This window comes from Phalacrocorax carbo, chromosome 34 (genome assembly GCF_963921805.1).
Source record: "Phalacrocorax carbo chromosome 34, bPhaCar2.1, whole genome shotgun sequence".
Taxonomy (NCBI): domain Eukaryota; kingdom Metazoa; phylum Chordata; class Aves; order Suliformes; family Phalacrocoracidae; genus Phalacrocorax; species Phalacrocorax carbo.
Genome location: NC_087546.1, coordinates 274,223 through 301,800, shown reverse-complemented (window position 1 = coordinate 301,800; position 27,578 = coordinate 274,223). Strand labels below are relative to the sequence as shown.

Sequence of the window (27,578 nt, the reverse complement as noted above, 5' to 3'; positions counted from 1 at the left end):
GGTCCCCAAGTGGCTACAGAGAGGGCTTGGGGGTCCCTGAGTGGCTACAGAGAGGGCTTGGGGGTCCCTGGGTGGCTACAGAGAGAGTTTGGGGGTCCCCAAGTGGCTACAGAGAGGGCTTAGGGGTCGCCGGGTGCCTCCAGGGAGGAAATAGGGACAACAAGAGACCTGTGAAGGCAAGAGATGGGGCAACAGGGGGCTCTGGGGAGGGGCTGTGGGTCCTGGAGGGCTTTGGGGTGCATCTGGGGAGGGTTTGGGGGTACTGGAGGGTCTCTGGGTACATCTGGGGGTCTCTGAGCAGCTGCAGAGAGGAAGTGGGGGCCACAGGGGGCTCAGGGGGGGCACAGAAAGAGCCACAGGGTGCATCTGGGGAGGGGTTGGGGGTCCTGGAGGGTCTCTGGGTACACCTGGGGGTCTCTGACCGGCTGCAGAGAGGAAATGGGGGCCACAGGGGGCTCTGGGGGGGCACAGAAAGAGCCACAGGGTGCATCTGGGGAGGGGTTGGGGGTCCTGAGGGGCACTGGGGGACCCCAGGAGGCATCTGGGGAGGGGTTGGGGGTCCTGAGGGGCACTGGGGGACCCCAGGAGGCATCTGGGGAGGGGTTGGGGGTCCTGGATGAGGGTTCCGGGGGTCCCTGGGGACCCCAACCTCCCCACAGCACTCAGTGGCTTGAGCAAAGAGGGGTCCCACCATGGTGGGGGGGACACACACGAGACGAAGACGGGTGGCCCTGGGGGGTGGGGTGGGATTTTGGGGGTCCTGGGGGGGCGCATCTGGGGACAGTTTAGGGGTCCTGGAGAGTCCCTAGGTAAATCTGGGGGTCTCCGAGTGGCCACAGAGAGGCAATGGGGGCAACAGGGGGCTCTGGGGGGCACAGAAGGAGCCACAGGGTGCATCTGGGGAGGGGTTGGGGGTCCTGAGGGGCACTGGGGGACCCCAGGAGGCATCTGGGGAGGGGTTGGGGGTCCTGAGGAGCACTGGGGGACCCCAGGAGGCACCTGGGGAGGGGTTGGGGGTCCCGGATGAGGGTCTTGGGGACCGCAGCCTCCCCACAGCACTCGGTGGCTTGAGCGAAGAGGGGTCCCACCATGGCGGGGGCGGGGACGGGGCAAAGACGGGCGGCCCTGGGTGGGGTGGGGTGGGATTTTGGGGGTCCTGGGGGGGCTGACCGGTCTCGGCCGTCTTGACGGCGGTGTCGATGAGCCCCTCGCGGCCGCCCATGGCGTGGAAGAAGAACTCGGTGGGGGTGAGGCCGGCCAGGTAGGAGTTCTCCACGAACCCCCGGCTCTCGGGGCCGTAGTCGTCCTTGATGAAGTGGGGCAACGTGCGGTGCTTGAAGCCGAAGGGGATGCGCTTGCCCTCCACGTTCTGCTGCCCCACCACCGCGATCACCTGCCGTCGGGGTTGGGGGGACGCCGTGGTTAGGGGAGGGTACGGCGGGGGCACCCCCAGACCTCATAAAAGATCACCGATCCGCATTGGGAACGGCCCGAGGGCCCGCAGGGATCCCCAAAGGATCTGGGAGATGTTCATTGTGGTGGCCAACGTCACCACGGACCACCATGGTGGCCCACGGGGTCACCTTCGACCCCCCAGTGATCAACCTGAACCCCCAAAACTCATAGGTGGGATCCCTGATCCCTGCGGAGAAGGTCCCGAGGGCCCGTAGGGATCCCTAAAGGATCTGGGAGATGTTCATCATGGTGGCCAACGTCACCATGGACAACCATAATGGCCCACAGGCTAAGCTTGGACCCCCCCAATGACCAACCTGGTCCCTTAAACCTAGTAGGTGGGATCCCTGATCCCTGCGGAGAAGGTCCCGAGGGCCCACAGGGATCCCTGATGGATCTGGGAGATGTTTGTCGTGGTGGCCAACGTCACCATGGACCACCATGGTGGCCCACGGGGTCACCTTGGACCCAATAAGGACCCCCAATGATCACCCTGGTCCCTCAAACCTCACAGATGGGATCCCTGATCCCTGCGGGGAACGTCCCAACGGCCCGTAGGGATCCCAAATGTACCTGAGAGACCTTCACCTTGAGACCTCTGGACCCACAAACACCCTGAGGACCCCCCAAACACCCTGTAGAGGCTCCAATAACTGGGAGATATTGATCTTGGAGCTCTTGGTGCCCAACACCACCACAGACCCCCAAGAGGATCCCCCAAAGCTCTACAGAACCCAACAGGAACCCTCCTGAACTCCCCCAAGATCCTCCTGACACCCCCCAGACCCCACAGGGGACCCCCAAGACCCCATAGAGCCCCCCAATACCTGCAAGGTGTTAATCTTGGAGCTCCTGGTGCCCAAAACCAAGAGCAACCCCCAAGAGGATCCCCCAGAGCTCTACAGAACCCAACAGGAACCCTCCTGAACCCCCCCGAGATCCTCCTGACGCTCCCCAGACCCCACAGGTGACCCCCAAGACCCCGTAGAGCCCCCCAATACCTGGGAGATGTTGATCTTGGAGCCTTTGGCGCCCGACACCACCATGGACTTGAAGTTGTTGTACTCGGAGAGGGATTTCTGGGCGGAGGAACCCGTCTTGTCGCGGGCGTCGTTGAGGATCCGGTTGACCTGGTTCTCGAAGGTCTGTCGCAGGGTGTTCCCCGGGGTGGGCTCCAGCTCGTTGTTGTGGGCCTTCTCGATGACCTGCCCCCCCCAGAGGGACCCCCCACAGCGTCACAGGGGCACCCCAAACCCCCACAGAGCACCCCAAAATGTCCTGGGGAAACTGTGGGTGCTCCAAGACCCCACAGAGCACCCCAAAATGGGCCAAGGGGAACGGTGGGTGCTCCAAACCCCCACAGAGCACCCCAAAATGGCCCAAGGGGAACGGTGGGTGCTCCAAAACCCCACAGAGGGACCCCAAAATGGCCCAAGGGGAACAGTGGGTGCTCCAAACCCCCACAGAGCACCCCAAAATGGCCCAAGGGGAACGGTGGGTGCTCCAAAACCCCACAGAGCACCCCAAAATGGGCCAAGGGGAACGGTGGGTGCTCCAAAACCCCACAGAGCACCCCAAAATGGCCCAAGGGGAACGGTGGGTGCTCCAAGACCCCACAGAGCACCCCAAAATGGCCCAAGGGGAACGGTGGGTGCTCCAAACCCCCACAGAGCACCCCAAAATGGCCCAAGGGGAACGGTGGGTGCTCCAAACCCCCACAGAGCACCCCAAAATGGCCCAAGGGGAACGGTGGGTGCTCCAAACCCCCACAGAGCACCCCAAAATGGCCCAAGGGGAACGGTGGGTGCTCCAAACCCCCACAGAGCACCCCAAAATGTCCCTGAATTGAGGACCATCCCCCCTCCCCGATCCCACTGCGTCCCTGGGGCACCCCAAAACCTCATAGAGACACCGGGGTGGGGCGGGGGGTGCCCAAAACCATGGGAAGCACCCCAAAATCCCCACGGAAGGACACCCACCCCCCCCATCCCACCCCAAAATTTGAAGCAGGGGACCCGCGAGGCGCCGCTCGGCCACCCCCAAACCGGCGGGGAACCCCCCCAAAACGCCGCCCCCACCTCAATGACGTCCTGCTTGGCTTTTTTGATGGTGTTTTGGATGTCCTGGTAGGTCTTTGCGTCAGCGATGGAGTCCCCGATGCCGATGGTGTGGCCTGGGGGGGGGGGGCGGGGGGGGAAATGGGGGGCTTAGGTGGGGGGTCCCCACGTCCTGTCCCCCCCGCGGGGTGCCCCTCGCCCCAAAACCCACCCCCACACCCCCCCCCGGGCCCGTCCTCCTGAGCCAGGGGAGGTGTTTGCGTGTAGGGATGAGAAAAAGGGGGGCAAGACCCCTCCCCAAGACCCCTGGGTCCTCCTTGTCCCCCAAAAAGGGGGGCCAAGACCCCACCCCAAGACCCCTGGGTCCCCCTTGACCCCAAAAAAGGGGTCCAAGACCCCTCTCCAAGACCCCTGGGTCCCCCTTGACCCCAAAAAAGGGGTCCAAGACCCCCTCAAGACCCCTGGGTCCCCCTTGTCCCCAAAAAAGGGGTCCAAGACCCCCCTCAAATATACGTGGGTCCCCCTTGTCCCCAAAACAGGGGTCCAAGACCCCTCGGTCCCTCTTGTCCCCAAAAAAGGGGGTCCAAGACCCCCCTCAAACATACGTGGGTCCCCCTTGTCGCCAAAACAGGGGTCCAAGACCCCTCCCCAAGACCCCTGGGTCCTCCTTGTCCCCAAAAAAGGGGGTCCGAGACCCCTCTCCAAGACCCCTGGGTCCTCCTTGTCCTCCAAAAAGGGGGTCCGAGACCCCTCTCCAAGACACCTGGGTCCCCCTTGTCCCTAAAAAGGGGGGCCAAGACCCCCCAGAACAGCTGGGTCCCCATTTTCCCCAATTAGGGGGTCCAAGACCCCTCTCCAAGACCCCTGGGTCCTCTTTGTCCCACAAAAAGGGGGTCCAAGACCCCTCCCCAAGACCCCCGGCTCCCCATTATCCCCTCAAACGCCTTCCAAGAGCCCCGCCGCCCCCCAAGCGGGGTCCTGGCGCCCCTCCCCGGGGCCGCCCCCTCCCCCTCCCGCTGCGGCGGCGGGGGCGGGGCTGGGTGGGGGGTTGGGGAGGGGGTCTGCGCTGACCCTCGATGAGGAGCCAGTTGTTGATGACGGTTTGGATGTTGCTGTAGAAGAGGCGGGTGGTGTCGTGGCCCATCTCCAGGTAGGAGATGTGCACCAAGGAGCCCGCCGAGGTGCCCAGCGACTTCTTGCACAGGATGCCCATGATCAGCTCCCCGTTCTCCACCACCACCTGCGTGCCCCCCCACCCAAAAACAAAAAAAGGGGGGTGGGTGGGGTGTCAGGACCATCCCCCCCCTCCCCAATAGCCAGAGACACCCCCTTTCCGCTTCACCCAACCGCCACGGAGACCCTCGTGTCTCCATCCAGGCACCCCAAGGCTCCTCCTGTGCACACACACCGCCCCCCCCAGGCTCCCCCTGATCCAGGACCCCCCCAAAGCACCCCCAAATCCTACCCACCCCCACCCAAGAGCACCCTCGTGTCCCACTGAGCCCCCGCCGAGCACCCAACGTCCACCCGAGGGTCCCCTCACCCCCTCTTCCCCCACCCAATACACCTCCATAACCATGCCAGGACCCCCCCCCAAACCGACCTAGCCTCTCCCCGAGCACCCCAAAGCCCCCCAAGAGCACCCTCGTGTCCCACTGAGCCCCCCACGAGCACCCAACGTCCACCCGAGGGTCCCCCCACCCCCTCTTCCCCCACCCAATACACCTCTATAGCCACGCTAGGACCCCCCACAACCCCACCCAGGGTGTCCCCAAGCAACCTAGAGCACCCCAAAGTCCCCCAGGAGCACCCTCGTGTCCCACCAAGCCCCCCAGAGCACCCTCAAGCCCCCCAGAGCCCCTTTACACCTCACCAAGCCCCCCCAGAGCCCCCTTGAGCCCCCTTGAGCCCCCTTTACCCCTCACCGAGCCCCCCCCAGCCCCCTCGAGCCCCCCAGATCCCCCTTTACCCCTCACCGAGCCCCCCCCAGCCCCCTCGAGCCCCCCAGATCCCCCTTTACCCCTCACCAAGCCCCCCCAGACCCCCCTTTACCCCTCACCGAGCCCCCTTGAGCCCCCCAGATCCCCCTTTACCCCTCACCAAGCCCCCCCAGACCCCCCTTTACTCCTCACCGAGCTCCTTCGAGCCCCCCAGATCCCCCTTTACCCCTCACCGAGCCCCCCCAGAGCCCCCATCACCCCCCCAACCAACACCCCCCCTCGTGCCCCCGACTCCCCCTGAAGCCCTCCCTGCCCCACGGGCGCCCCCCACCTTGGTGTCCCCGGGCGAGATGTGCTTGTAGGGCCCGCTGTCCTCATCGTCGGGGTGGGTGCTGTGGGTGCGGATGCAGTTGATGTGCCCGGGGATGATGAGGGAGAAGATCTGCTTCCCCGTCCAGAGCGGCCGAGGCTTGAGGATGGCGGGTTGCGGCACCTTCCCGTCCCACGTCGAGAGGAACATCAGCAGGTTCATCACCTCCCCCTGCAGGGGGGAGCACCCCGTCAGAACGGCAAACCCACCCCCCAAACACGGCCACGGCGCACGGGGGGAACCCCTGAAACATCAAGGCAGCCTCCTCCGGGCTCGCCGGCGGCGCCAGAACCAGCGTAAAACGCCCCAAAAAGCTTCCTGCTGAGCGAGGAGGACCCACGAGGGCCACTAATTCTCCCCAAAACAACCCAAAAACCTCCCTGCCAACCAACAAGGACCCATAAAGACCCCAAAAGTGCCCCAAAACAACCCCAAAATGCCCTAAAACACCCCAAAAAGCTGCTTGCTGAGCAAGGAGGACCCACGAGGGCCACAGATTCTCCCCAAAACAACCCAAAAATGCTCTAAAACACCCCAAAAACCTCCCTACCAACCAACAAGGACCCATAAAGACCCCAAAAGTGCCCCAAAACAACCCCAAAATGCCCCAAAACACCCCAAAAAGCTGCTTGCTGAGCGAGGAGGACCCACAAGGGCCACAGATTCTCCCCAAAACAACCCAAAAATGCTCTAAAACAACCCAAAAACCTCCCTGCCAACCAACAAGGACCCATAAAGACCCCAAAAGTGCCCCAAAACAACCCCAAAATGCCCTAAAACACTCCAAAAAGCTGCTTGCTGAGCGAGGAGGACCCACGAGGGCCACTAATTCTCCCCAAAACAACCCAAAAATGCTCTAACACACCCCAAAAAGCTGCTTGCTGAACGACGAGGACCCACGAGGGCCAGAAATTCTCCCCAAAACAACCCAAAAATGCTCTAAAACAACCCAAAAACCTTTCTACTCGTCAACACGACCATACAAGGACCTCAAATGTGCCCCAACCCAACCCCAAAATACCCCAAAAACCTTCCTGCTGAGCGAGGAGGACCCACGAGGGCCACAGATTCTCCCTTAAACAACCCAAAAATGCTCTAAAACACCCCAAAAACCTCCCTGCCAACCAACAAGGACCCATAAAGACCCCAAATGTGCCCCAAAACAACGCCAAAATGCCCCAAAACACCCCAAAAAGCTGCTTGCTGAGCGAGGAGGACCCACGAGGGCCACTAATTCTCCCCAAAACAACCCAAAAATGCTCTAACACACCCCAAAAAGCTGCTTGCTGAACGACGAGGACCCACGAGGGCCAGAAATTCTCCCCAAAACAACCCAAAAATGCTCTAAAACAACCCAAAAACCTTTCTACTCGTCAACACGACCATACAAGGACCTCAAATGTGCCCCAACCCAACCCAAAAATACCCCAAAAACCTTCCTGCTGAGCGAGGAGGACCCACGAGGGCCACAGATTCTCCCCAAAACAACCCAAAAATGCTCTAAAACACCCCAAAAACCTCCCTGCCAACCAACAAGGACCCATAAAGACCCCAAATGTGCCCCAAAACAACGCCAAAATGCCCCAAAACACCCCAAAAAGCTGCTTGCTGAGCGAGGAGGACCCACGAGGGCCACTAATTCTCCCCAAAACAACCCAAAAATGCTCTAAAACAACCCAAAAACCTCCCTGCCAACCAACAAGGACCCATAAAGACCCCAAATGTGCCCCAAAACAACCCAAAAATGCTCTAAAACACCCCAAAAACCTTCCTGCTGAGCGAGGAGGACCCACGAGGGCCACTAATTCTCCCCAAAACAACCCAAAAATGCTCTAAAACACCCCAAAAACCTTTCTACTCGTCAACACGACCATATGAGGACCCCAAATGTGCCCCAACCTGACCCAAAAATGTCCCAAAACACCCCAAAAACCTCCCTGACAATCAAGGGGGACCCAGGACACCCCAAATCCCCCAACCACTGCCCAAAGAGCCCCCCAAAACCTGCCCCAAACCTTCCTGCAGCCCCAAAACACCCCAAAGCGCCCCAAACCCCCTCCGCACCCCCAGGGACCCCCTTCCAGCCCCCCCAAACACCCTCCGCACCCCCAGGGACCCCCTTCCTGCCCCCCCAAACACCCTCCGCACCCCCAGGGACCCCCTTCCAGCCCCCCCAAACTCCCTCCGCACCCCCAGGGACCCCTTCCAGCCCCCCCAAACACCCTCCGCACCCCCAGGGACCCCTTCCAGCCCCCACAAACTCCCTCCGCACCCCCAGGGACCCCCTTCCAGCCCCCACAAACACCCTCCGCACCCCAGGGACCCCCTTCCAGCCCCCTCTGCACCCCAGGGACCCCCTTCCAGCCCCCCCAAACTCCCTCCGCACCCCCAGGGACCCCCTTCCAGCCCCCCCAAACACCCTCCACACCCCCAGGGACCCCCTTCCAGCCCCCCCAAACCCCCTCCGCACCCCTGGGACCCCCTTCCAGGCCCCCCAAACACCCTCTGCACCCCAGGGACCCCCTTCCAGCCCCCTCCGCACCCCCTCCGCACCCCTGGGGCCCCCTTCCAGGCCCCCCAAACACCCTCCGCACCCCAGGGACCCCCTTCCAGCCCCCTCTGCACCCCTGGGGCCCCCTTCCAGCCCCGCCAAACTCCCTCCGCACCCCCAGGGACCCCCTTCCAGCCCCCCCAAACACCCTCCACACCCCCAGGGACCCCTTCCAGGTCCCCCAAACTCCCTCCGCACCCCCAGGGACCCCCTTCCAGCCCCCCCAAACACCCTCCACACCCCCAGGGACCCCCTTCCAGCCCCCCCAAACTCCCTCCGCACCCCCAGGGACCCCCTTCCAGCCCCCTCTGCACCCCTGGGGCCCCCTTCCAGCCCCCCCAAACTCCCTCCGCACCCCCAGGGACCCCCTTCCAGCCCCCCCAAACACCCTCCACACCCCCAGGGACCCCCTTCCAGCCCCCCCAAACACCCTCCGCACCCCCAGGGACCCCCTTCCAGCCCCCCCAAATCCCCTCCGCACCCCAGGGACCCCCTTCCAGGCCCCCCAAACTCCCTCCGCACCCCCAGGGACCCCCTTCCGGCCCCCCCAAACCCCCTCCGCACCCCTGGGGCCCCCTTCCAGGCCCCCCAAACACCTTCCGCACCCCAGGGACCCCCTTCCAGCCCCCTCCGCAACCCCAGGAACCCCCTTCCAGCCCCCCAAACACCCTCCGCACCCCCAGGGACCCCCTTCCAGCCCCCCCCAAACCCCCAGGACGCCCCATCAGCCCACCCAAACCCCCTCCGCACCCCCAGGGTCCCCCTTCCAGCCCCCCCCACACCCCCAGGACGCCCCATCAGCCCACCCAAACCCCCTCCGCACCCCACAGACACCCTTCCATCCCCCCATAACCCACCCTTACAGGCAAAATCCACTCTCAAAACCACCCCAAAACCCCTTAGAATTGGGGGGGGGGGAACCACCCGAGGCTAAAAACGGCAGGTTTTGCCCCAAAACTGACGCGCTCGAGGAAGACGTCGCGCTTGGTGAACTTGCGGACGGCCGTGAGGGTGTCCTGGACGATGCCCATGACCGGGCGGTTGGACTGGGGGGTGACGATCATGCGGGGCACCATGGCCAACTCCTGGATCTCGGCGCGGGTCTCCAGCGACTGCGGCAGGTGCAGGTTCATCTCGTCGCCGTCGAAATCGGCGTTGTATGGGGTGGTGACGCTGTAGGGACAGGCGGCGGGGGGGTGTAGGCGAGGGGTGACACCCGCACACCCACCCTGCCCGAGCCACACGGCGCCGCGGAGGCGGCTCGGGGCTGGGGAGGGGAGAGGTGGGGTGGGTTGGGGTCACTGGGTGGGTTCTGGGGCAGGTTGGGGGTCACTGGGGGTGTTATGGGGCACCGGGGACCTGCCGTGGGGCGGGTTGGGGGTCATTGGGTGGTTCTGGGCCACCGAGGACCTGCCGTGGGGCAGATCGGGGGTCACAGGGTGGGTTATGAGGGACATGCCGTGGGGCAGGTTGGGGTCACTGGGGGCGTTATGGGGGACCGGGGACCTGCCGTGGGGCAGGTCGGGGGTCACAGGGTGGGTTCTGGGGCACCGGGGACCTGCCGTGGGGTGGGTTGGGGGTCATTGGGTGGGTTATGGGGCACCGGGGACCTGCCGTGGGGCGGGTTGGGGGTCATTGGGTGGGTTATGAGGGACATGCCGTGGGGCGGGTTGGGGTCAATGGGGGCGTTATGGGGGACCAGGGACCTGCCGTGGGGTAGGTCAGTGGTCACTGGGTGGGTTCTGAGCCACCAGGGACCTGCCGTGGGGTGGGTCGGGGATCACTGGGGGCGTTATGGGGGACCGGGGACCTGCCGTGGGGTGGGTCGGGGGTCACTGGGGGGGTTGTGGGGCACTGGGGACCTGCCGTGCGGCGGGTCGGGGGTCACTGGGGGCATTATGGGGCACCGGGGACCTGCCGTGGGGTGGGTCGGGGGTCACTGGGCGGGTTCTGGGCCACCAGGGACCTGCTGTGGGGCGGGTCGGGGGTCACTGGGTGGGTTCTGGGCCACTGGGGACCTGCCGTGGGGCAGGTCGGGGGTCACTGGGGGCATTATGGGGGACTGGGGACCTGCCGTGGGGCAGGTCAGGGGTCACTGGGGGCATTATGGGGCACCGGGGACCTGCCGTGGGACGGGTCGGGGGTCACTGGGCGGGTTCTGGGGCACCGGGGACCTGCCGTGGTGCGGGGCGGGGGTCACTGGGCAGGTTCTAGGGCACTGGGGACCTGCCGTGGGGGGGGGTCTGGGGTCACTGGGTGGGTTATGGGGCAGGTTGGGGATCATTGGGTGGGTTCAGGGCCACCGGGGACCTGCCGCGGGGCAGGTTGGGGGTCATTGGGTGGGTTATGGGGCACCAGGGACCTGCCGTGGGGCGGGTTGGGGGTCACTGGGTGGGTTATGGGGCACCAGGGACCTGCCGTGGGGCGGGTTGGGGGTCACTGGGTGGGTTATGGGGCAGGAGGACGCCCACGCCCCGGCCCAGCACAGAGATCTGCTGCAGCGGGCGCCGTTCTGGGGGTGCTGGGAGAACTCTGGTTGCGTTCGGGGCTGTTTTGGGGCACCAAGAGGCGTTTTGGGGGCATCAGGGGGCGGTTTTGGGGGTATTGGGGCCCATTTTGGGGTGCTGGTTTTGGGTGCAGTTTTGGGGCCATTTTGGAGGCGCAGGAGCCATTTTGGAGGCACCGGTGGGGGGGGGAGGTTTTGGGGTGCTGGGACCATTTCGGTGTCATCAGGGCCCATCTTGGGGGCAGTTTTGGGGCCATTTTGGGGCACAGAGAACCACTTTGGAGGCACCGGGGGCCATTTTGGATGCGCTGGGGGCCATCACGGAGGCACTGGGTGGGGGCAGTTTTTTGGGCGCTGGGACCATTTCAGCGTCATCAGGACCCATTTTGGGTTGCTGGGAGTGGTTTTGGGGTTGTCAGGAGCCATTCTGGGGGGAGTTTTGGGGTCCTTTTGGGGTACAAAGAGGCATTTTGTAGGCACCGGGAGCCATTTTGGATGCGCCAGGGGCCATTTTGTGGTGGTGCTGGGAGCCATCGTGGAGGCACCCGGGGGGGGCAGTTTTTGGGGTGCCAGGAGCGGTTTTGGGGTGCTGGAACCATTTCAGTGTCATCAGGGCCCAGTTTGGGGTCCTGGCAGCAGTTCTGGGGTTGTCAGGGCCATTTTGGGAGTGGTTTTGGGGCAGTTTTGCGGTACAGAAAGGCATTTTGTAGGCACCGGGGGCCATTTTGTAGGTGCTGGGGGGGGTAGTTTTGGGGGTGCTGGGAGCAGTTTTGGGGGTGCTGGGACAATTTCTGTGTCATCAGGGCCCATTTTGGGGGGCTGGGAGTGGTTTTGGGGTTGTCAGGGGCCATTTTGGGGGCAGTTTTGAGGCAGTTTTGGGGCAGAGAGAACCACTTTGGAGGCACCAGGGGCCATTTTGTAGTGCTGGGAACCATCGTGGAGGCACCCGGGTGGGTGCAAGCAGTTTTTGGGGTGCCGGGAGCGGTTTTGGGGGTGCTGGAACCATTTCAGTGTCATCAGGGCCCAGTTTGGGGTCCTGGCAGCAGTTCTGGGGTAGTTAGAGGCCATTTTGGGGGTGTTTTGGGGGCAGTTTTGTGGTACAGAGAGGCATTTTGTAGGCACCGGGGGCCATTTTGTAGGTGCTGGGTGGTGGGGTAGTTTTGGGGGTGCTGGGAGCGGTTTTGGGGGTGCTGGGACAATTTCTGTGTCATCAGGACCCATTTTGGGGGGCTGGGAGTGGTTTTGGGGTTGTCAGGGGCCATTTTGGGGGCAGTTTTGGGGCACAGAGAACCACTTTGGAGGCACCGGGGGCCATTTTGTAGTGCTGGGAGCCATCGTGGAGGCACCCGGGTGGGTGCAGGCAGTTTTTGGGGTGCCAGGAGCGGTTTTGGGGGTGCTGGAACCATTTCAGTGTCATCAGGGCCCATTTTGGGGTGCTGACAGCAGTTCTGGGGTCATCAGCGGCCATTTTGGGGGTGTTTTGGGGGCAGTTTTGTGGTACAGAGAGGCATTTTGTAGGCACCGGGGGCCATTTTGTAGGTGCCGGGGGGGGTAGTTTTGGGGGTGCTGGGACCATTTCTGTGTCATCAGGGCCCATTTTGGGGTGCTGGGAGTGGTTTTGGGGTTGTCAGGGGCCATTTTGGGGGCAGTTTTGGGGCACAGAGAACCACTTTGGAGGCACCGGGGGCCATTTTGGATGCGCTGGGGGCCATTTTGTGGTGCTGGGAGCCATCGTGGAGGCACCCGGGTGGGGGCAGTTTTTGGGGTGCCAGGAGCGGTTTTGGGGGTGCTGGGACCATTTCAGTGTCACCAGGACCCATTTTGGGGTGCTGACAGCAGTTCTGGGGTCGTATGGGGCCATTTTGGGGGCAATTTTGGAGCCGTTTTGGGGCCGTTTTGTAGGCGCCGGCGGCCATTTTGGGGATGCGCCGGCGGCCATTTTGGGGATGCGCCGGGGGGCCACTGTGGAGGCACGCGGGGCGGCAGTTTTGGGGTGCTGGGAGCAGTTTTGGGGTACCTGAGGTTGAGGCGGAAGGTGGACCAGGGCAGGATGCGCACGCGGTGGCCCATCATGGACATCTTGTGCAGCGTGGGCTGGCGGTTGAAGATGACGATGTCCCCGTCACACATGTGTCGCTCCACCTGCCGACGCAGCCGGGGGTCAGGTAGGACCTCACCCTGCACCCCAAAACTGGGGAGGACACCCCAAAACCGCAGCACACCCCAAAAATCACTTCACCCCAAATAAACATGATCTTCAAAGACTCTAAAACTCAGCATTTCCCTCTAAACCCCCCCCCCCCAGCTCTTTAGGATCCCCCCAAAAAGCTGAAGCTCTTTGTGAACCCCCAAAACAAAGGGCTGAACCCCCAAAACTTCGGGGTTCTTAAGGGACCCCCAAAAGCAGGGACTCAGCCCTAAAGCCCCATGTTCTTCAGGGAGCCTAAAAGCCACTGTTTGGCCCCAAATACCCCCAGCATTTTGTGCACCCCAAAATTAGGCACTGGACCCCAAAATCCTAAGCTCCTTGTGAACACCAAAACCAGGCTCTGACCCCCCAAACTCAAAGACTCTTCAGACACTCTAAAACTTGGTTTTATTCCCCAAACCTCCCAACTCTTGGTGAACCCCAAAACCAGGGACTGAACCCCAAAACCTGGAGCTCTTCATGAACCCCAAAACTAAACACTGAACCCCCAAACCCAAGACTCTTCAGAAACACTAAAACCTGATTTTATTCCCCAAATCCCCCAGGTCTTTGTGAACCCCCAAACCCAGAGCTCCTTGAGAACCCCAAAACCCATCACTGAACCCCCAAACCCAGAGCTCCTTGAGAACCCCAAAACCCATCACTGAACCCCAAAACCCAGAGCTCCTTGTGAACCCCAAAACTGAGCACTGAACCCCAAAACCCAGAGCTCTTCATGAACCCCAAAACCAGGCTCCGACCCCCAAAACCAGGCTCTGACCCCCAAAACCGGTCACTGAACCCCAAAACCGGTCACTGAACCCCAAAACCCAAGACTCTTCAGAAACTCTAAAACCTGATTTTATTCCCCAAATAACCCCATGTCTTTATGAACCCCAAAACCAGGCTCCGAACCCCAAAACCCAGCGCACCTTGTGAACCCCAAACCAGGCACTGAACCCCAAAACTCAAGACTCTTCAGAGACTGTAAAGCTTTGTTTTATTCCCCGAATAACCGCACGTCTTGGTGAACCCCAAAACCAGGCTCCGACCCCCAAAACCCAGCACATTTTCTGAACCCCAAAACTGCGCACTAAACCCCAAAATCCAGAGTTCTTTGTGAACTCCAAAACTAAGCAGTGAACCCCAAAACCAGGCTCTGACCCACAAAACCCAGAGCTCCTTGTGAACCCCAAAACCAGTCACTGAACCCCAAAGCTGAGCACTGAACCCCAAAACCCAGAGCTCTTTGTGAACCCCAAAACCTGTCACTGAACCCCAAAACCCAGAGCTCCTTGTGAACCCCAAAACCGGTCACTGAACCCCAAAACCCAGAGCTCTTCATGAACCCCAAAACCAGGCTCTGACCCCCAAAACCCAGAGCTCCTTGTGAACCCCAAAACCGGTCACTGAACCCCAAAACCCAGAGCTCCTTGTGAACCCCAAAACCGGTCACTGACCCACAAAACCCAGAGCTCCTTGTGAACCCCCAAACTGAGCACTGAACCCCAAAACCCAGAGCTCTTCATGAAACCCAAAACCAGACTCTGACCACCAAAACCCAGAGCTCCTTGTGAACCCCAAAACTGGTCACTGAACCCCAAAACCCAGAGCTCTTCATGAACCCCAAAACCAGACTCTGACCACCAAAACCCAGAGCTCTTTGTGAACCCCAAACCCAAAGCTCCTTGTGAACCCCAAAACCGGTCACTGAACCCCAAAACCCAGAGCTCCTTGTGAACCCCAAAACCGGTCACTGAACCCCAAAACCCAGAGCTCTTCATGAACCCCAAAACCAGGCTCCGACCCCCAAAACCGGTCACTGAACCCCAAAACCCAGAGCTCTTTGTGAACCCCAAAACCTGTCACTGAACCCCAAAACCCAGAGCTCCTTGTGAACCCCAAAACTGAGCACTGAACCCCAAAACCCAGAGCTCCTTGTGAACCCCAAAACCGGTCACTGAACCCCCAAACCCAGAGCTCCTTGTGAACCCCAAAACCCAGAGCTCCTTGTGAACCCCAAAACCGGTCACTGAACCCCAAAACCCAGAGCTCCTTGTGAACCCCAAAACCGGTCACTGAACCCCAAAACCCAGAGCTCTTCATGAACCCCAAAACCAGGCTCTGACCCCCAAAACCCAGAGCTCCTTGTGAACCCCAAAACCCAGAGCTCCTTGTGAACCCCAAAACCGGTCACTGAACCCCAAAACCCAGAGCTCCTTGTGAACCCCAAAACCAGCCACTGACCCCACCCCACCACCCCCCAGCTCAGACACCCCAAAACCAGCATGTGAACCCCAAAACACCCACCCCTTTCCACCACCCCCCAGCCCCCCCCGGCCCCGCGAGCGCCAGAGGAGCCATTTCAAGCTGCTCCTCCCGCCGTGTTCCCCCCCCCCAAACAAAATTTGGGGGTGCCCCCGGTTTTGGGGGGGCGCAGCCCACCTTGTAGCCGATCTGGAGGTGGAGGTCGCTGGGCTTGGGGTGGAAGCGGAGGTCGATGCGGTCCCCGTTGTCGCGGATGATGTACTTGGCCCCCGGGTACTGGCTGTTCCCGCGGCGCACCAGCTCCTGCAGCCTGCGCGTGGGGGGGATTTGGGGGTTCGGTGGGGGGGACGGGGGGATTTGGGGGTTCGGGGGGGGGGGACGGGGGGATTTGGGGGTTCGGGGGGGCTCCCCCCAGTCTCCCTGTCCTGCAAAACCACCCTCCGCGGTCTCCCTGTGGGTGCTGGGGGGAACCCGTGGTTCAAAATGTGACACCCCCCACCCCAAAATGCCACGTGTACCCCACTTCGGGGGCCCGCACCCCCCAACGTCCCCCCCCCCCCGTGCCCCCCAATAACCCTTCCCTGTGCCCCCAATGCCCCCCCCAACCCCCCCATGTCCTCCAATATCCCCCCCGTGCCCCCAATGCCCTCCCAACCCCCATGACCCCCAATGTCCCCCAGTGCCCCAATGCCCCCCCAACCCCCATGTCCCCCCAATGCCCCCCCAACCCCCATGTCCCCCCAATGTCCCCCCAACCCCCATGTCCCCCCAATGTCCCCCCAAACCCCCCATGCCCCACCTCTAGCCCCCTCCAGGCTCCCCCAAACACCCTCTAGCCCCCCCAAACCCCCTCTGGCTCCCCCAAACCCCCTCCAAACACCCTTCTGGTCCCCCAAACCCCCCATGCCCCCCCTCTAGCCCCCTCCAGGCTCCCCCAAACACCCTCTGGCCCCCCCAAACCCCCTCCAGCCCACCTCAAATCCCCCCCAGGCCCCCCAAACCCCTTCCAGCCCCAAAACACCCCCATGGTCCCCCCCAAACCCCCTCTGACCTCCCCCAAACACCTTCTGGCCCCCCCAAACCCCCTCCAGCCCCCCAAAACCCCCTCCAGGCTCCCCCAAATCCCTCTCCAAACCCTCTTCTGGCCCCCACAACTCCCTCCAGCCCCCCAAAACCCCCTCCAGACCCCTTTCTGGCCCCCCCAAACCCCCTCCAGCCCCCCAAAACCCTCTCCAGGCTCCCCCCAAATCCCTCTCCAAACCCTCTTCTGGCCCCCACAACTCCCTCCAGCCCCCCAAAACCCCCTCCAGACCCCTTTCTGGCCCCCCCAAACCCCCTCCAGGCTCCCCCAAAACCCCCTCCAAATCCTCTTCTGGCCCCCACAACTCCCTCCAGCCCCCCAAAACCCCCTCCAGACCCCTTTCTGGCCCCCCCAAACCCCCTCCAGCCCCCCAAAACCCCCTCCAGGCTCCCCCAAATCCCTCTCCAAACCCTCTTCTGGCCCCCACAACTCCCTCCAGCCCCCCAAAACCCCCTCCAGACCCCTTTCTGGCCCCCCCAAACCCCCTCCAGCCCCCCAAAACCCTCTCCAGGCTCCCCCCAAATCCCTCTCCAAACCCTCTTCTGGCCCCCACAACTCCCTCCAGCCCCCCAAAACCCCCTCCAGACCCCTTTCTGGCCCCCCCAAACCCCCTCCAGGCTCCCCCAAAACCCCCTCCAAATCCTCTTCTGGCCCCCACAACTCCCTCCAGCCCCCCAAAACCCCCTCCAGACCCCTTTCTGGCCCCCCCAAACCCCCTCCAGCCCCCCAAAACCCTCTCCAGGCTCCCCCCAAATCCCTCTCCAAACCCTCTTCTGGCCCCCACAACTCCCTCCAGCCCCCCAAAACCCCCTCCAGACCCCTTTCTGGCCCCCCCAAACCCCCTCCAGGCTCCCCCAAAACCCCCTCCAAATCCTCTTCTGGCCCCCACAACTCCCTCCAGCCCCCCAAAACCCCCTCCAGACCCCTTTCTGGCCCCCCCAAACCCCCTCCAGCCCCCCAAAACCCCCTCCAGGCTCCCCCCAAACCCCCTCCAAACCCTCTTCTGGCCCCCACAACTCCCTCCAGCCCCCCAAAACCCCCTCCAGACCCCCAAAACCCTCTCCAAACCTTCTTCTGGCCCCCACAACTCCCTCCAGCCCCCCAAACCCCCTCCAAACCCCTTTCTGGTCCCCCCAAACCCTCTTCCAGCCCCCCAAAACCCCCTCCAGGCTCCCCCAAATCCCCCTCCAAACCCTCTTCTGGCCCCCACAACCCCCTCCAGCCCCCCAAAACCCCCTCCAGGCTCCCCCAAAACCCCCTCCAAACCCTCTTCTGGCCCCCACAACCCTCTCCAGCCCCCCAAAACCCCCTCCAGACCCCTTCAAATCCCCCCCCAGCCCCCCCAAAACCCCCTTGTGGCCCCCCCCCCCCCCAGCCCCCAGACCTGTCGATGTTGAAGGGGGTGACGATCTCGGCGAAGGTCATGTTGGCGGCGATGGAGCGGGGGACGCCCACCTGGTCGATGGCCAGGTTGGGGTCGGGGGTGATGACGGTGCGCGCCGAGAAATCCACCCGCTTGCCCATGAGGTTGCCCCGCACCCGCCCTTCCTTCCCCTTCAGCCGCTGCTTCAGGGACTTCAGGGGGCGCCCCGACTTCTGCATCGCCTGCGGGGGGGCAAAAAAGGGGGGTTCAGGGGGGCTCGAGACCCCGTAAAGCCCCCAAAATTCACCATCGAGGCACAAACCCTCCCCCTGGGTTTTGGCTATAGCTTCAAGTGTCGCTGTGGGGGGACACGGAGGGTAAAACGCCCCCCCCCAAGTTCGGCATCACTTTGGGGAGCAAAAAGGGGGTTCAGGGGGTCTCGATGCCCCCCTTGAAGTCCCCCTAAAACACGATATAGAGGCACAAACGCTCCTCTGAGTTTTTGCTTTGGCATCAATGTGGGGGGACATGGTGGGCACAACCCCGCCCCCCAAGGGACACCCCAAGTTCAGCACCACTTTGGGGGGCAAAAAAAGGGGGTTTGGGGGGGCTTTAGACCCCTTAAAGATCCCCAAAATTTGGGGGGTTTTGGGGGGGCCAAGAGGGGGTTTTGGGGGGGCCAAGAAGGGGTTTTGGGGGGGCCAAGAAGGGGTTTTGGGGGGGCCAAGAGAGGGTCTGGAAAGGGTTTGGGGGACCCAGAGAGGGGATTTGGGGGAGCACACTGTGCCCCCTGCCCGCACTCCCAGCGCCCCCAGCGACCCCGGCCCGCGCTCCCAGTGCCCCCAGCGCCCCCGGCCCACGCTCCCAGCGCCCCCAGCGCCCCCGGCCCACGCTCCCAGCGCCCCCAGCGCCCCCGGCCCACGCTCCCAGCGCCCCCAGCGCCCCCTGCGCCCCCTGCCTACGCCCCCAGCGCCCCCGGCCCACGCTCCCAGTGCCCCCAGCGCCCCCGGCCCGCGCTCCCAGCGCCCCCAGCGCCCCCTGCCCGCGCTCCCAGCGCCCCCAGCGCCCCCTGCCCGCGCTCCCAGCGCCCCCGGCCCCCCCAGCCCCCCGCCCGCCCCTCACCCGCGGCAGCCCCGGCAGCTCGTTGTCCACCATGGTGGCAACGTGGAACTGGAGCAGTTTGACGTCCTCGGCGATGACGTGGGCGGCCGCCCCGTTCTGCTCGTTCCGCCGCAGCTGGTTGTTGATCTTCACGATGTCGGCCAGTTTGTGGGTCAGGTCGTCCTGGGGGGGGACCCCAAAAATTAATGGGGGGCTCAGGGGGAGCCGCGCGGGGCGAGCAGCACCCCCAAAAGGTGTCAGTGGAGCTTCGAAGTGAATCGTGGGTACTGGAGGCTGGGGACACCCCAAAAAAGCACTGGGGAACCCCCCAAAGTGGATTGGGGACCACAACAACTGGGGAGCCCCCCCAAATGGGCAGCGGGGACCTCCCAAAGCACATCAGGGACCCCCCCCAAAGGGCAGCAGGGACCCCAACAACTGGGGACCCCCCCAAAGCACATCAGGGACCCAAACAACTGGGGACCCCCCAAAATCACATCAGGGACCCCAACAACTGGGGACCCCAGCAAACGGCAGCAGGGGACCACAGAGTGAGGGACCCCCCCAAAATGGATCGGGAACACCCCAAAAGGCACCAGGGGACACCCCCAAACTACCTCGGGGGACCCCAGAGTGGAGGACACACCCCCCCCCGGTACATCAGGGGGCCCCAGGGGTGAGGGACCCCCCCAAAATGGATTGGGGGGACCCCCAACGGGTAGCAGGGGACCCCAGCGTGACAGACCCCCCCCAAAATGGATCAGGGACCCCCCAAAGGGCAGCAAGGAACCCCCCAAGTATATTTGGGGTACCTAGGTGGGGACCCCCCTAAAATGGATCAGGGACCCCCCCAAAGGTCACCAGGGACACCCCAAAAGGCACTGGGGATCATGGGATGAGGACACCCCCCCCAAAGGGCACCAGGGATCCCCCCAAATATCAGTCAAGGACCCCAACAACTGAGGACCCCCCCAAAAGGCACAAGGGGACCCCAAGAACTAGCCCCCCCCCCAAAGGGCACTGGGGATCCCCAAAAGAGCACCAGGGAACCTGGCATGGGGAGGACCCCTAAAATCCCCCAGAATCCAGAGACCCCCCCCAAATCACATCACAGACACCCCTCAAACCACACCAGGGACCCTGGGGTCTGGGGATCCCCCAAAACCCCCCTGGGGACCCCCAAATCCCTCAGGCACCCCCAAATCCTCCTGCAAGGCCTTTATGACAGTGGGGTACACGGGGGGAGTCACAGGCAGCCCCCCAACCTCGAGGACCCCCTTACATCACCCCAGTACCTGCCCCAGGGACCCCAACACCCATCCAGACACCCCAAAACCTCTCCAAATCCCCCAATGTGTCTGGGACCCCCCAAAAAAGGGGACCCAAACACCCGGGCCCCACCTGGTTGCAGGCAGAGCCCTGCATGACGACAGCGGGGCGCAGAGAGGGGGTTCACAGGGAGCCCCCGGCCCCAGGGACCCCAGAACCTCCTCCAGGGATCCCAATACTTCCCTTGGGGACCCCAATCCCTCCCTGGGACCCCCAAAGAAGGGGACCCCGAGTGCTGGGCCCCACCTGGTTGCGGGCAGAGCCCTGCATGACGACAGCGGGGCGCACAGAGAGGGGGTTCACAGGGAGCCCCCGGGCCCAGGGACCCCAGAACCTCCTCCAGGGACCCCATTACTTCCCCCAGAGGTCCCAATACCTCCCCCAGAGACCCCAATACTTCTCTGGGACCCCAGTACCTCCCCGAGACCCCAAAAAAAGGGGACCCTGAGTCCCAGACCCCACCTGGCTGTGGGCAGAGCCCTGCATGATGACAGCGGGGCGCACGGAGAGGGGGTTCACAGGGAGCCCCCGGCCCCAGGGTCCCCAGAACCTCCTCCAGGGACCGCAATACTTCCCCCAGAGACCCCAGTACTTCCCCCAGGGACCCCAATACCTCCCCGAGGCCCCAAAAAAACGGGACCCCGAGTGCCAGACCCCACCTGGTTGCGGGCAGAGCCCTGCATGACGACAGCGGGGCGCACAGAGAGGGGGTTCACAGGGAGCCCCCGGCCCCAGGGACCCCAGAACCTCCTCCAGGGATCCCAATACTTCCCTTGGGGACCCCAATCCCTCCCTGGGACCCCCAAAAAAGGGGACCCCGAGTGCTGGGCCCCACCTGGTTGCGGGCAGAGCCCTGCATGACGACAGCGGGGCGCACGGAGAGGGGGGGCACGGGCAGGACGGTGCAGACCATCCACTCGGGGCGGGCGAATTTGGGGTCCATGCCCAGCACGAAGCACTCCTCGTCCGAGATGCGCTTGAAGATCTCGTGCACCCGCTCGGGGCTGAGCAGGATCTTCTTCTCCTGCGAATCCTCGTTGACGTGCTTCCACTCGGCGTAGAGCTCCAGCCCCGAGCGCCGGATGCGCGGCTGGTAGCGCCCGCACCCGCCGTGGCCCTGGAGGGGGTAGGAACGGCGAGAGGGGGGCCTTAACGGGGTCCCGGGGGGCTTCACGGGGCGTTAACGGGGAGAGGGGGGCACTAATGGGGGTGAAGGGGGTGTTAATGGGGGTCCATGGGGCTTTAAGGGGGTGTTAATGGAGAGAGGAGGGCCTTAACGGGGTCCCGGGGGGCTTCACGGGGCGTTAACGGGGAGAGGGGGGCACTAATGGGGGTGAAGGGGGTGTTAATGGGGGTCCATGGGGCTTTAAGGGGGTGTTAATGGGGAGAGGAGGGCCTTACCAGGATCCCGGGGGGGGGGGGGGGGGCTTCACGGGGTGTTAACGGGGAGAGGGGGGCACTAATGGGGGTGAAGGGGGTGTTAATGGGGGTCCATGGGGCTTTAAGGGGGTGTTTAATGGGGAGAGGGGGGCGTTAAGGGGGTCCCGGGTACGTTAAGGGGGTGTTAATGGGGAGAGGGGACTGTTAATAGGGGAGATGGGAGCATTAATGGGGGTGACAGGGGCATTAAGGGGGTGTGTATGGGGGGAGGGGGGAGTTAAGGGGGTCCAAGGGGCATTAAGGGGGTGTTAATGGGGAGAGGGCGACCTTAACAGGGTCCCGGAGGGCTTCACGGGGCATTAATGGGGAGAGGGGGGCCTTAACGGGGTCCCAGAGGGCTTCACAGGGCATTAATGGGGAGAGGGGGGCCTTAACAGGGTCCTGGGGGGCTTCACGGGGCGTTACTGGGGAGAGGGGGCGTTAAAGGAGGCGTTAATGGGGAGAGGGGGTGTTAAAGGGGGCGTTAATGGGGAGAGGGGGTGTTAAAGGGGGTCCATGGGGCATTAATGGGGTGTTAATGGGGAGAGGGGGCGTTAAAGGGGGTCTTAAGAGAGAGATGGGGCATTAATGGGGTGACAGGGGCATTATCGGGGGGGGGGGGGTGTGAACGGCAAGAGGGGGGCGTTAATGGGGTGTTAATGGTGAGAGGGGAGCGTTAAGTGGGGGTTAATGGGGGTGTTAATGGGGAACTGGGGGAGCTCAGGGGGTGGCAAGGGCATTAATGGGGAGCTGGGGGCATTAAGGGGGCGTTCAGGGGGTCACAGGGGCATTAGGGGTCGTTCACGGGGCCACAGGGGCATTCAGGGGGCGTTCAGGGGGCCACAGGGGCATTCAGGGGGCGTTCAGGGGGTCACAGGGGTGCCCAGGGGGCCACAGGGGCATTAACGGGGAGACGCGGGTGTTAATGGGGAGAGGGGGGCAGCGAGGGGGGGCCGGGAGGGGGGATTTGGGGGGCCCGGAGGGGTCCCCACCTTCTCCTTGGTGAGGTCCTCGTCGCCCTCGGGCTGCTCCACCCCGAACTTGTGGTCCATCTCCTCCCCCCCCTCGCAGATGTTCTTCCCCTTGCACAGGTCGTAGACGTGCGTCAGGCGCTTCTTGGGCTGCCCCTTCGACTTCCCCAGGATGTCCTTGATCTTGGGGTTGTTCTGCGCCACAGAGAGGGTGCGGGGGTCACGCGGGGGGCGTTTGGGGGTCCCGCGGGGGGCGTTCGGGGCTGGCGCCATCCCAACGTGCTCCCCGACCACCCAGGAGGTGACAACCCTGTGTCCCCCCTGCTCCGTCACCCCACCCTCGGGGCATCCCCCCCGGTCCGTCACCCCCCCTCGGGGCATCCCCCCTGGTCTGTCACCCCCCCTCGGGGTCACCCCTGCTCCGTCACCCCCTCCTGGGGGTCACCCCCGCTCCGTCACCCCCCCTCGGGGCATCCCCCCCGGTCCGTCACCCCCCCTCGGGGTCACCCCTGCTCCGTCACCCCCCCTCGGGGTCACCCCTGCTCCGTCACCCCCCCTCGGGGTCACCCCCGCTCCGTCACCCCCACTCGGGGCATCCCCCCCGGTCTCTCACCCCCCCTCGGGGTCACCCCCGCTCCGTCACCCCCCCTCGGGGCATCCCCCCTGGTCTGTCACCCCCCCTCGGGGTCCCCCCTGCTCCGTCACCCCCCCTCAGGGCGTCCCCCCCGCTCCATCACCCCCTCCTGGGGGTCACCCCCGCTCCGTCACCCCCTCCTGGGGGTCACCCCTGCTCCGTCACCCCCCCTCGGGGTCACCCCTGCTCCGTCACCCCCCCTCGGGGTGTCCCCCCCCTCCGTCCCCCCCTCCCCGGGGCGTCCCCCCCACCCCCAGCAGGCCCCAAACTGGTCCCAGTGCCCAGCTGGGGGCCGGGGCGACCCTTGCCACAACCGGACACGGGGTGGGGGTGGGGGGGTGTCAGGCAGGTGGGGGCTGAACCCCACCCTCACCCCCGATTTGGGGGGGGGGGTGGGGGGGGTCTCACCGAGTCCACCAGCAGTTTGGAGCAGAAGAAACAGACGCAGCGAAGAATCTTCATGGTTTTGCCCAAAAATCCCACGTGGAAAACAGGCTTGGCCAGCTCGATGTGCCCGAAGTGCCCCGGGCACTCCGTCATGTTCCCTGGGGGGCACCCGGCGTTTGGGGGGGCCCTGGGGCTTGGGGGGGGCCCCCGGGGCTTTTGGGGGGGGGGGGGGCGGTGGGGGGCCCACTGGCAGCGGGGGAAGGAGTTGGGGGTTGAGGGGAAGTGGGGGGGGGGGGAAGGAGATGAGCCCCAAAAAGAGCCCCCCAAAAGCAAAGGTGACCCCCCCCAAAGATAAAGAGACCCCCCCAAAATAGGAAAGGGGGACACCCACCCCCCCCCCCCCAAAAGTCCCCGGCTGGGTCTGTGTCGAGGGAAGGTGCTGCTGCAACTCGTGGGGTGAAAAAGGGGGGGCTGTTGGGGATCCCCCCCCCCTCCGGCCCCAAAGGTCCTCCTCACCCCACCCCCCAAAAAAACGGGGCTCCCCTACAGGAAACAGGGGGACCCCCAAAAAATGGGGACCCCAAAGAGGCCCAGAGGGGATGGGAAGCGCCTGTGTGGGAGGAAGGAATTTGGGGGGGGAAATGGGGTGCCCCAGGGTATCACCCCCTTTTTCCTCCCAGAACACCGAGCAGCCCCCCCCCAAAACACCCCTTCGCACAGAGGCACCCCCAAATCCCACCCCCTTCCCCAGGAACATGCCCCCAGTTCCCCTCCCCACCCCCCCCAAGGGTTTTGGGGGTTCGGGGGGGGCACCCCACTTACCGGCGCAGGTCTGGCAGCGCCCCGTCCTCTCGATGACGCCCTGCCGGGGGTCCATGAGCCCCCCCAGTTTGGGGCGCCCCCCCTCTGTTGTTTCGGGGTACTTGATGCCCCCCTCAGTCACCGACATCCGTTTCTGGGGGGGGGGGAGGGGGGAAACTGAGCATGGGGGGAGCCCCTGGGCCCCCCCCAATTCTCCAAAGCACCCCCCAAAAATCCCAAACACGAGGGGGTCACCCTCCCCCAGTGACCCCAACCCACCTTCCAAGCCCCCCGACCCTCTCCCAGGGACCCCCCCAGCCCCAAAGGGGCGCCAACACCACTGGTCACCCCCAGAGACCCCCCCAAGGCACCCCAATATCCCTTCAGGGCACCCCCAGAGACCCCAAAGTCTCTTCTGAGGCTCCCTGGGGACCCCCAGGGACCCCAACATCCCTTCAAGGCACCCCAAGGGACCCCCCCACAGGCCCCAACACCCTTTGGGGACACCCCCAGGGACCCCAAAGCCCCTCCAGACCTCCCGAGAACCCCCAGGGACCCCCCCTTCCCTCCAGGGCACCCCGAGCACCCGCAGGGACCCAACACTCCCCACAGCACCCCAGTGCTCTCCCAGAGCCCCCCAAGGCACCTCCAGGGACCCCCCCCAGGGACCCCAATAACCCTCCAGAGCACCCCCGGGCACCCCAGTACCTTCCAAGGCACCCCAGTGCACTTCCAGGGACCCCCCAGGGACCCCAACACTCCTCCAGAAGCCCCTGGGCCCCTCCAGACTCCCCTGAACCCCCTTCTCCAGGACCCCGATCTCCCTCCTGAGCACCCCTGGCTACCCTAGAGCCCCTCCAAAGACACCCCAATGCTCTCCCAGCAACACCCTGGGCACCCCCAGGGACCCCAAAGTTCCTCCAGAAGCCCCATGAGCGCTCCAGAGACCCCCCCGGGCACCCCCAGGGACCCCAACGTTCCTCCAGAGCACCCCTCAGCACCCCAGAACCCCTCTAAAGCACCCCAGCGCTCTCCCAGAGGCTCCCTGAGCACCCCCAGGCACCCCAACACTCCTCCAGAAGCTCCATGGCCCCTCCAGAGACCCCTCCCCGGGCACCCCCAGGGACCCCAACGTTCCTCCAGAGCACCCCTCAGCACCCCAGGACCCCTCTAAAGCACCCCAGCGCTCTCCCAGAGGCTCCCTGAGCACCCCCAGGCACCCCAACACTCCTCCAGAAGCCCCTGGGCCCTCCCAGTGACCCCAATATCCCTCCGGGGCACCCAAGACCCCTCTAAGCACCCCAATGTTCTTCCAGAGGCTCACCTGGCACCCGCCTGGGACCCCAATGACCCCATAGAGCACCCCTGGCCACCCAGAACCCCTCCAAAGCACCCCAACACTCTTTCAGAGCCCCCCTGAGCACCCCAACACTGTTCCAGGGCATCCCTGGGCACCCCCGGGCACCCCCAGAACCCCAATGTCCCTCCAGAGCCCCCCCAGAGGACCCCAATGCACTTCCCGAGACCCCCTGCGCACCCCCAGGGACACCAACAGCCCTGCAGCGTACCCCAGGCCCCCGCCAGTGACCCCTGGAGCACCCCTGGCCACCCAGAGACCCTCCCAAGCACCCAAAGCTCTTTCAGAGGCTCCCTGAGGACCCCCAGGCACCCCAACACTCCTCTAGAAGCCCTGGGTCCCCTCCAGTGACCCCGAAATCCCTCCAAAGCCCCCCCTCGCCCACCAGAAGCCCTCCAAATGACCCGAAGGCTCTTCCAGAAACACCCTGAGCACCCCCGGGGACCCCAATACGCCCCCAGAGGACCCCTAACCACTCCAGAGCCCCTCCAAAGCACCCCAATGCTCTCCCAGAAGCTCCCTGAGCACCCCTAGGGACCCCGACATCCCTCCAGAGCCCCTGGCCCTCCCTAGGAACCCCAATGTCGCTCTAGAGCACCCCTGAGCACCCAGGACCTAAAGCACCCCAACCGTCGCCCACAGGCTCCCTGAGGACTCCCAGGGACCCCAATACCCCTCCAGGGCACTCCAGTCTCCCTCCAGAGCACCCAGGACCCCTCTAAAGCACCCCAATCCTCTCCCTGAGGACTCCCAGGGACCCCAATACTCCTCTCCAGGGCACTCCAGTCTCCCTCCAGAGCACCCAGGACCCCTCTAAAGCACCCCAATCCTCTCCCAGAGGCTCCCTGAGGACTCCCAGGGACCCCAATACTCTTCCAGGGCACTCCAGTCTCCCTCCAGAGCACCCAGGACCCCTCCAAAGCACCCCAATCCTCTCCCAGAGGCTCCCTGAGGACTCCCAGGGACCCCAATACTCTTCCAGGGTACTCCAGTCTCCCTCCAGAGCACCCAGGACCCCTCCAAAGCACCCCAATCCTCTCCCTGAGGACTCCCAGGGACCCCAATACTCCTCCAGGGCACTCCAGTCTCCCTCCAGAGCACCCAGGACCCCTCTAAAGCACCCCAATCCTCTCCCTGAGGACTCCCAGGGACCCCAATACTCCTCTCCAGGGCACTCCAGTCTCCCTCCAGAGCACCCAGGACCCCTCTAAAGCACCCCAATCCTCTCCCTGAGGCTCCCTGAGGACTCCCAGAGACCCCAATACTCCTCTCCAGGGCACTCCAGTCTCCCTCCAGAGCACCCAGGACCCCTCTAAAGCACCCCAATCCTCTCCCAGAGGCTCCCTGAGGACTCCCAGGGACCCCAATACTCTTCCAGGGCACTCCAGTCTCCCTCCAGAGCACCCAGGACCCCTCCAAAGCACCCCAATCCTCTCCCTGAGGACTCCCAGGGACCCCAATACCCCTCCAGGGCACCCCTGAGCACCCAGGACCCCTCTAAAGCACCCAATCCTCGCCTAGAGGCTCCCTGAGGACTCCCCGGGACCCCAATACCCCTCCAGGGCACTTCAGTCTCCCTCCAGAGCACCCCTGTGCACCCAGGACGCCCCTGAAGCACCCCAACCCTCTCCCTGAGGACCCCCAGGGACCCCAACGGCCCTCCAGAAGCCTCTAGGGACTTCCAGAACCCCCCTGGGTCCCCCCTCCAGTGAACCCCCACCCCTATACATGCCCCCCAAGCTCTCCCCTTCCCTCTCCCCCCACAGCGCCGCCCCCAGCCTCCGGGGGGCGCTACACTCC

At 64.1% G+C, this 27,578-nt stretch overlaps 1 protein-coding gene across 1 annotated transcript in view; it reads right to left on the bottom strand.

The window, feature by feature from the left end:
- POLR2A (RNA polymerase II subunit A) overlaps positions 1-27,578 on the bottom strand; it is a 44,479-nt gene that overhangs the window by 16,007 nt on the left and 894 nt on the right. Inside the window, exons 2-15 of the mRNA XM_064437603.1 lie at positions 24,443-24,575; positions 23,642-23,778; positions 22,621-22,794; positions 21,045-21,326; positions 18,902-19,063; positions 17,801-18,021; positions 15,513-15,645; positions 12,897-13,021; positions 9,336-9,546; positions 5,784-5,993; positions 4,584-4,752; positions 3,534-3,628; positions 2,457-2,660; positions 1,171-1,393 (exon numbers count right to left, since the gene is read on the bottom strand). Coding sequence (XP_064293673.1) covers positions 1,171-1,393; positions 2,457-2,660; positions 3,534-3,628; positions 4,584-4,752; positions 5,784-5,993; positions 9,336-9,546; positions 12,897-13,021; positions 15,513-15,645; positions 17,801-18,021; positions 18,902-19,063; positions 21,045-21,326; positions 22,621-22,794; positions 23,642-23,778; positions 24,443-24,575 — 2,479 coding nt within the window. The remainder of the gene's footprint in view (positions 1-1,170; positions 1,394-2,456; positions 2,661-3,533; positions 3,629-4,583; positions 4,753-5,783; positions 5,994-9,335; positions 9,547-12,896; positions 13,022-15,512; positions 15,646-17,800; positions 18,022-18,901; positions 19,064-21,044; positions 21,327-22,620; positions 22,795-23,641; positions 23,779-24,442; positions 24,576-27,578) is intronic.